Source organism: Marmota flaviventris, chromosome 17, assembly GCF_047511675.1.
Source record: "Marmota flaviventris isolate mMarFla1 chromosome 17, mMarFla1.hap1, whole genome shotgun sequence".
Classification (NCBI taxonomy): domain Eukaryota; kingdom Metazoa; phylum Chordata; class Mammalia; order Rodentia; family Sciuridae; genus Marmota; species Marmota flaviventris.
The window spans coordinates 76,059,418-76,068,241 of NC_092514.1; the positions used below are offsets into that span (position 1 = coordinate 76,059,418).

Consider the following 8,824-nt stretch of genomic DNA (forward strand, 5'->3'; position numbering starts at 1 on the left):
CTGTTGTAGACTGAATGTCATTTTCAAAAAGTGTCCCTGGACCGGACATTGTCCTAGAATTCAGGTTGCTGCTATCATAGATGAGTTCAGAAAGTGGATTCCATGTGTTTTATGCTCTGGCTGTTGTTTCCTCCCACCCCAGGCCCAAATGGAGTGGAGTGCAGGGACCCCACTAGAGGGAGAGGACCCTCTGTCTAGTTTTTCAAGGCTGAGTTTCTGGGCAGGCAGAGGCAGGAAGGGATGGAGACAGACCCTGGTGTCACACAAGATGCAACCCAAGCCAGAGGGTGCCCTTTCACACCTCATCCCCAGCAGCTCAGAAAGAAGGACCAGCTCTGCCCAGCAAGGTCCCAGGACTAAACCTGTCACCACCGAGAACCAGTGAGAACCCCCTGGGGCGGATGCGGGGCTGTGGGCAAAGGAAGGCGGTGGAGCCAGCCAACCTAGAGCCAGGCAGGTAACGCCAGAGGCCATGTCCGGCTGCCTCCAGTGGAGGGGTCAGCAATGTCCCTGGTGCCTAACACTGATCAAGGTCCCTGCCCTTTTGTCTTGGGATCCCCAAACCCACCCTGAAAGCATGGGCTGCGGATCCCACCCTGACCCGGGCTACCCCCTACAGTTCTTGTGCCAGGGCACGGCTCAGACTTGAGGACAACAGTGTCCCCTGCTATGGCGGCATCCCCCCCAAGGGAGGAGATAGGGCATATGGGGTCTCCCCTTCAGGAGAGGAGAGGCCGTGTGACACCTGACGTCACAGAGGAGCGAGGGCGCTGGTTGCGTGTGCCCTGGGACGTCACAGCTCGTTGTGGAGTGGCCGGCACTGTGGAGAGAGCTTCTCCTCCAGGACGCCCTCGGGGGCACACACCCAGGGGTCGTGGGTCTCCCACTGCCACTTGGCCAGGCGGGTCTTCAGCGCCTCCAGAACCTGGGCGAAGCGTGGGTCGGCAGCCAGGTTGTGGGTCTCGCGGGGGTCGCGGTGCTCATCGTAGAGCTCCCAGCGGTCCCGGTAGTAGTAGTGGTGCAGGTCCTTGTACCAGCCCGTGGGCTGGCCGGCCACAGTGCGGTTCAGGAGGTCCTGAAAGGTGGGCGAGACGTAGAGGTCCTGGTCCACGGGGAAGGGCATCTTGAAGCCCAGGTTGTGCACCAGGCGGAAGTTCTGGTGGTACACAGAGCGCATGGGGTAGGACATGGTGACCTCGTGATGGCTCTGGCTGCCAAAGACGGTGGCCCAAAGGGGCTCTGCCTCCAGTGCTGGCAGGAGGGACCGGCCCGTGAGCTGGACGGTTTTGGAGCCAAAGATGGTATAGCTGGGGTAGGAGAGGGAGAACCAGTCCAAGATGGTGGGCGTGAGATCTGGAAGCAAAGGAGAGGGCGCTTCAGGAGGGTCCCTGAGGGCAGAGCCTGGGGAAGAGCTGCGTCTAAGCCTTGAAGCAACCGCCAGCAGGGGTGCTGCTTTGGGAGGACACCCTCAGGGTCGGGTCATCCCTAGGCCACTTGGCCTCTACTAGTAGAGGCCCAGCCTGGTGATAGCTGGAGTCCTTCTAAAACCCCAGGAAGTGCACGCCCCAGGCAGGGAGCCCCTTCACGCAGCGTGCCGTCACAGCGTCCCTGGCTCAGGGTTGGGGGCTAAGAGAGACATGGGCCTGAGCTGGAGGGAACCCAGGGGCACAGCTGCCCTGACCAGCCTGCCCGCGGCTCCTGTGAGCAGAGGGCAGAGCACGGCCAGTTCCTGCCTGGGCCACGCTCTGCTCAGCCTCTCAGTTTCCTGCACCTGTGCTTCTGCCTACGCAACTGCAGTGTGGGACTCGACCACCCAGGGCCGCCTTAGGGCACCATGGGTAAGTGCTTCTCAAAGTGGGGCCCCAGGCCCACGGTGCTGGCACCCCGGGGAACTTGTCAGGCACTCTGGGGTGTGATTTGGACATTAACTCGCGTGCCAGGTGATTCTGGTACTCACGCATGTAAAGGGGCCGCTGTCCCTTCCCTGCCTGGGTCACGGCTGGGTCACACTGCAGAGCCGGGCCTAGCCCATAGCAGTCCCATCAGATGGCCACTTCCAACCCTCCCCTGCACGAGGCAGACACAGCCATACCTAGGAGGCTCACAAAGGCCTCGCTGACCTGGCCCCAGCGCTTCCGGTGCTCCGGAGAGGACACCAGCAAGGGCTCAGCGGTACCCGGCCAGTAGAGGTTGGTCCTGCCGCTGGGGAAGGGGATCCCATTGTCGGATGTGAAGATGACCAGGGTGTTGTTCAGGACCCCGGCTCCACGCAGCTCCTCAAGCACAAGCCCGATCCCTGTTGGGGTGCAGGGGCACAGGCTCAGCTGCAGGCGTGAAGAGGGACTTGGGCAAGTGTGCTTACCCTGCACCTCATTACCTGGCCGCTGGGCTCTGTCACTTTCTGGACTTACAACACCCCTGGTGCCCCCCACCCACATACTGGGGATTAAGCCCAGGGCTGGAGCATGCTACCTCCCCAGAGACCCCTGGGATCCTTCCTGCCAACCCAGGCCTCTTGCTCAGGGGCCTCCAGGGACATGGTCATCCCTTGTCACCACCGGCATGCCCAGGCGGCTGCTCCTGCCCCTCACTGGTTTCTGTATTTTCTGGAATCTCATATCCATCCAGTGAAGTCAAGAGGGACAGCCTGAAGACAGACTTTCCCTTCACCCACCATTACCGGGACCCCTAAAGGCACCAGCAGAGACATGATAAAAGCCCCCACCTTCTACAGCAGGCTGAAGGTGTAACCCTAAAGATATGTCCACCCCCATCCTGAGAAGATGACCTTATTTGGAAAAGGACTTTGCAGATGTAAGTTAAGGATTTGGGGACAAGAGCATCCTGAAGTCCCCAGGTGGGCCCTAAACCCAATGACAAGGGTGCTTGTAAGAACAGGAGACACAGACAAGACCCAGCAAAGGGACACGAGGTGGAGGCTGAAGCTCAGCAGCGCTCCCACAGCTGAGGGACCCCAAGGGCTCCCCGCCCCAGAAGCTGGACAGGCTGGACACCCCCTGAGCCTTTGGAGGGGGTGAGGCCAGTCAGACCTTTACCTCGGACTTCTGGCCTCCAGGAAGAGCACAAAATTCTGCTGCTTTAAGCACCCCCGTTTGTGGTACTTGGTTATAGCAGCCACAGAAAACCAGCACACCTCCCGGGTCCCGCCTCAGCACAATCCAGGCAGCTCCAACCCAAACCTGACTCGGACCCCACTGCTGGGAGAGTGTTTGGAGTCTTCACTTAGCCGATGGGGCACCTGAGGGCCTGGCCAGGAGAATTCTGCAGCAGGTGACCTTGGAGAAGGCCGAGGTGCCCCTGGAGACAGGGCCACCTGCGCCTGCCCAGCCTGGCACAGGGCCTTCCACACCGACCCTTGCTCACACTCTGTTGTGGGTAGGACCCTCCTCTGCTGACCTAACCCAGCTGAGGGGCACCCAACCCAGGGCAGGGTTCACAGCCCGCATTCCTAGAACCCACCTTGGTCCATCCGGCCGATGGTGGTGTACTGAGCAGCCAGGTCAGCTCGGGCTGCTGGGGTGTCGGGGACAAAGTAAGGCACCTGGGGAGGTAGGAGGGTGGGAAGTCAGGCTCAGATTGGGGGACCCACCACTGAACTGGGGTAGGAGACACAGGTGCCAGCCTTCTCCCTGGGGCCTGCCGCCATCTTCCTCCCGTGGATGGATCAGTGGAACAGCTTTGCTCTGGAGGGTCACCTCCCGTCTCCAGGGCGCCCTGTGGCCCCATGGAGGGGGTCTGAACCCCACTTAGGCAGAGGTCTCCTCCTCTGGGCTAGTATCTCATCATCTGGGGCCAGGGGCGCGAGCAGGGTAGGGTCCTGGGTTCAGGTGGTCACGGCAGGGACCCCCCCTACCAGCACATCCTGAGGGTCGTAGACCTGGGGTGTCCAGTCTGGGATGCGCCCCATGCCGCTGTCCCCGTTGCCAAACTTCTCACAGAAGGCTCCGTACTGGGGCTGCGAGTGCCCACAGCGGTGGGGGTCATGGAAGGCAACGTACAGGAAGAAAGGCCTGAATGTGGGGGAGGGCTCGGTGTCCAGGTCGAGGTCGGCCGGCTGGGCCACTACCTCGACTTTCCACCCTGAGGGCCCTGTACTATTTAGCCAGGATGCCTCTCGGCCTCGCCTACTCCTCCCTCACCCTCACTGCCTCGATTTCCCCACGCTCCTTCTTCCTCTGCCCTGAGTGTCCGGGACCTTCTCTCCCAACCCACCCCAGCAGCTGGGGGCTCCAGGAATCCCTGCTGGAGACTCTGGGATGTCCAGGTTAACCAGGGAGAGCAAGCAGGGGGCCTCCCCGTACCTGTCATCTTGAGTCTGCAGGAACTTCCGGACCAGCAGCTTAATCCTAGTGATGTTCCGCCCCACCTGGAGCACGGAGTCGTTCTCCTCTGTGTGCGCAAAGTCAAACGGGTACACGGTCTCCGGCCCCACGTGCTTCTTCCCGATGATGCCTGGGGGCGGACAGAGGCTGGTCCAGGGTCCTCTCTGTCCCCCTCACACCTTAGCCCAGTGTGCTACAGCGGCAGACAGGCAGCCCAGACCCTTGGTTGGTTCTTGTGCAGCCCCAGCCCAGCCAGGAGGCTACAGCCCAGGTTCTTGGGACAAGTGTCCAGGGCAGAACTAAGGGTAGCTCAGGGGTGGACTTCCCAGGCTGTGACTTCTCTCTACAGGGCAGAGGGGGATGGCGCCTCACCTGTGCGCACGCCGGCCTGGCTGAGCAGCAGCGGCAGGCTCCGCACCTTGTCGAAGGAGTTGAAGTGGTGCACGTCCTGGTGCAGCCCGTACATGCCATTCTGGTGCTGCGGGAAGGACCCCGTAAGGCTGGGCCCCGGCTCCTGCTCTCACGGCTCACCCACGCCCCTCTCAGATGGCCAGCACCCAGGGAGATTTCCTCCCCGTCTTGCTTCTTGCCAACAGGCCCCGCCATGGCAGCGGGGCCAGGGCAAGAGGAAGAGAACCTGGAGGTGCCTGGGACAGGTGGCTTTCACTCCCCGCTTTGTGAGCCCCTGCACCTTCCACCTTTCCGCTACGATCACACCTTGCAGACTGTGAGGGAACACTTCTTGCTATTGCCTTGATCACCTAGTCATCTTACGCTGTCAAAGAAACCACACCTGTTAAAGCCTCAGCTGGTCTAGGAAGAGGGACAATGAGAAGAAAGGAAGAGCCCTGCCTCCCCACCCCCACCGCCCAGAAGCCAGGAGGAACCCCTCAGGAGACACACGGTGACCATGAGCGCCTTCTGCTCAGCATGGCCTCCCCGGGGTAGGCATGGAGCGCACACACTTGCTTACAGCAAGGCACTATCACAAGACGCACACCCAGGACAAGAGCCCAGACGCCCACGATCACACAGCTGTCCTCACAACAGCCAGAGGTGGAAGCCACCACGTGCACCGACAGAGCCCAGCTGTCCTCACAACAGCCAGAGGTGGAAGCCACCACGTGCACCGACAGAGCCGACTGGCACCATGGGACCACTTGTACCAGGGAACGTTACTCAGCCTCAAAAAAGAGAAAAATTCTGACCCATGCTATAATAGGGACAAACCTTGGGGACATGCTAGGTGAAACAAGCTGGTCACAGAAGGACAAATGCTGTATGGTCCCACCCACGGGAGTCCCTAGTTGTCGAATTCAGACAGAAAGCAGAAGGGGGGTGCTGGGCTGGGGAGGAGCCCTGGGGGTCAGTGTTCAACTGGGACAGGGTCTCCGTTTGGGAAAAGGAGCAAGTTCTGAAAATGAACAGGTAGGGCTGAGCAAAGTGAAGGCACGCACTAGTGCCACGGGATACATGGGCCACGCAGGCCACTACATGGGCCACGCAGCCGGGCACGTGGCCTGCGTGGCCTCCCGGCTACGCAGGAGGCTGAGGCAGGGCGTTGCAAGTTCAAGGCCAGCCTGGGCAGCTGAGCAAGACCCTGCCTCAAAATAAAACTGGAAGAAGGCTGGGGTGCAGCCCATTGGCAGAACACTTGCCCAGCATGCGTGAGGCCCTGGGTGCCATGCCTAGTACTACAAACTAGTAAATAAACATTAGGATGTCAATGTCACGTCCTTCTTACAACAGTAAAAGAGCAAGCGCCTGAACGGCGCAGGTCCTGCCACGGTGGGTGCCCCACACTGCAGGGCAGCAGCTGGGCTGAGTGTGCAGGCTGCCGAGTGCTCTGCCCACAGAGCCGTGTTCGGCCAACCCCTTGGGCCCTGTGAGCCAAGTCTTGCTGGGCCTCCACTTTACGGGTGAGGAGACTGAGGCACACAGAGGGAGGAGCCATGGAGCCTGCTCTGCTGGTGGGTGGGGAGTCAGAGCCGGGGTCTGCCCTTGACACTGGCCACTGTGCCTGCCTTGGGGATGGGAGGGAAGTGGCAGCACCCTAGGGAGGCGGGGGTCCCGAGGCTGGGCCCTGGGCCTCTGGTGGCCCTCACCTGGGGCAGGCCTGTGAGGAGGCTGGCACGGCTGGGCGAGCAGCTGCTGACGGAGGTGAAGGCGTTGCGGAAGACGAGGCTGCGGCGGGCCAGGGAGTCCAGGTGAGGGGTGGCGATGGCACTGTTGTTGTACACTCCACTCTCAAAACCTCCATCGTCCGCTGGGGGAGGCAGGAGACGGGACATGGGGCTGGGTCAGAGGCACAGTGTGTGTGGGAGCGGGGAGATGGGTCCTGCTGCGGAGGCTTGGGTCACAGATGCCAGGGAGGACAAGACACCCAGCGGGCAGCACATCTGAGTGGTTGATACAAAGCAGGAATAATATCAAGGGCATGTGACACCCAGGCAGGCGTGACACCTCACACGTGAAACTGGGCAGGCCTGACACCCTACACACGTGAAACCCAGACGGGCATGACAGCCAGGCGGCATACCTAGCAGGCAGGATGCCTGGGGGGTGTTAGCAGGCAGGGATAAGACCCAGGTGGGCCTGGTATCCAGCAAGCATGGCACCCAGGTGGGTATGTTATGAAGGGGGCCGACATGCTACGCGTGGGGCAGGACAACCCCACAGCTTGACGTCCATGGGTGCGTGATAGTCCAGCACAGTGCAACCCAGCATGTCACAGGGGGTTGCTGGACACAACCCAAGCTTGGGCATCCCAAGCTCTACAGCTGTACAAGGCAGTGGCCAGGAGAGCTGGCCCAGGGCACCTCTGAGAATCTTCCTCTGTGTTTCCATCCCCGCCTCTCACTGACACACAGCCCCCTTCCCCAAAGCCTAGAGACCACGAAGCAACCGAAGCCCAGAGGTGAGGTGCAGAGCCCATGTCCACACAGCGGGGCAGTCGGGAGTGGGGACAGGCCTCCCAGCTTCTTCAGCCACACCAAGCTTCTTCCCTCTGCTCTGGGAGCCCCAGGGCAACCCCCTCTACACCTGCCTCAGAGGCTGCCCACTCCTTGAACAGAGGTGAATGGCCAAGGTCCAGCTGGGCCACCATCCTCCATCCTGCTGGACATACTGGGCATGAGTGATGGCAGCCAAGCAGCCTGGGAGGGTGGATCAGGATGCTGAGGTCCTGCCATTTGGAATGCATCCTGCCACAGCCCTGGTCCAAGCCCACTCAGACATCTTACACTTGGCTATGGCCCAGCAATTGACTGACAAACTCCACCTCGGATTCATATGTTGAAGTCCCAACCCCAATGTGACTGCTGTTGACAGGGTCTCTAATGAGGGTTAAATGAGGTCCTAAGGGTGGGGTCAAATCTAAGGACTGAGGCCTTCCCGTGCCATGTGAGAAAACAGCAAGAAGGTGGCCATCTGCAAGCCAGGAAGAGAGCCCTCCCCAGAACCTGACCTTGCTGGCACCGGGGCCTTAGAATCACGAGAAATAACCGTCTGATTGTAAGACAGCTGGTCTGTGGCTCCTTGTTACTGTAGCCCAACCCAAGGCAGGCCCAACCCTGGGGGCCCCATTGTCTGGGCTCTGGAAGGCTCCAGCACTAATCCCAGTCTGGACAGGATGGATCCCTGGGCAGACTCTTCTCTCCTGCCCCTGGGAGGGGGGCTGACAAGAGAGCTGTTTACCTTACAATTAGCTGAATGGCCTGCCCCAGACCACAAAGTTAATCAGAGAGTGGGCCTGGCAGGAAGCCAGACCTCAAAAGGGTTTGAGGTGTCACATGCCAGTCCTGGTCACCCAAACAGGAAGTCTCATGAGCAGCAGGGCCTGCAGGAACTTGGGGTTTCTGAGAGGGTGTGTGGGTTGTGGGGGCCTGGAAAGCTGAGCCACAGCTTTGGAGCCTGAAAGGGGAAGGTTAAGCTCACAGGGTGAGGAGGGGCACCTGAGAGGTCTCCAGTCGCTCTCTGGGCTCTGTTGACCCCTGAGTCCTGCACAGTTGCCCAGCTGTTCTGCTGGCACCATATAGGGCAGCCTTGGCTGCTCTGGATACTGCTAGGGGATTTGCAAGGCCAGAAGGGAATAGGGACAGAAATCGGGGTACTGAGCAAGGGAGCTGACCCTTCCAGACCCCACTGCATTCTCCACTGAGACAACCACGAAGAGTTTGTGGGCAGCAGTGAGGAGCGATGGGGTGGGAACGGCAGTGACTCTGTACAGCCAGGCACGCTGGGGTCAGCACCGAGCACTGCTGGGGAGAGGGCAAGTGGCCGCTTTGTGGGGCAGCAACAGGTGGCCGTGGGAATAGTAGTGCCCAGGTGGCTGCACTCACCTAGGATCAGCAGCACGTTCCGGGGGCGCGCCCGGCAGAGTCCCAAGACCAGCAGCAGCGCGCAGCAGGCGGGCCCGGGGCTGTGCATGGCGACCGCGGTCCGCGCGCTCTGCCGGGTCACGGGCTCCGGCTCCGCCCCGC

General features: G+C 60.9%; 2 protein-coding genes across 2 annotated transcripts in view; one reads left to right on the forward strand and one right to left on the reverse strand.

The window, feature by feature from the left end:
• Positions 1 to 8,824, forward strand: part of Gaa (alpha glucosidase) — a 139,217-nt gene that overhangs the window by 69,801 nt on the left and 60,592 nt on the right. The gene's annotated exons all lie outside the window — the stretch shown is intronic.
• Positions 95 to 8,787, reverse strand: Sgsh (N-sulfoglucosamine sulfohydrolase). Its single transcript, XM_027955523.2, has 8 exons — positions 8,684 to 8,787; positions 6,449 to 6,609; positions 4,716 to 4,821; positions 4,323 to 4,473; positions 3,875 to 4,031; positions 3,481 to 3,562; positions 2,093 to 2,296; positions 95 to 1,353 (listed from the first exon to the last, which is right to left on the reverse strand). The coding sequence occupies exons 1-8, from the start codon at positions 8,769 to 8,771 to the stop codon at positions 794 to 796; spliced, it is 1,509 nt and encodes a 502-aa protein (XP_027811324.2). The 5' UTR covers positions 8,772 to 8,787; the 3' UTR covers positions 95 to 793.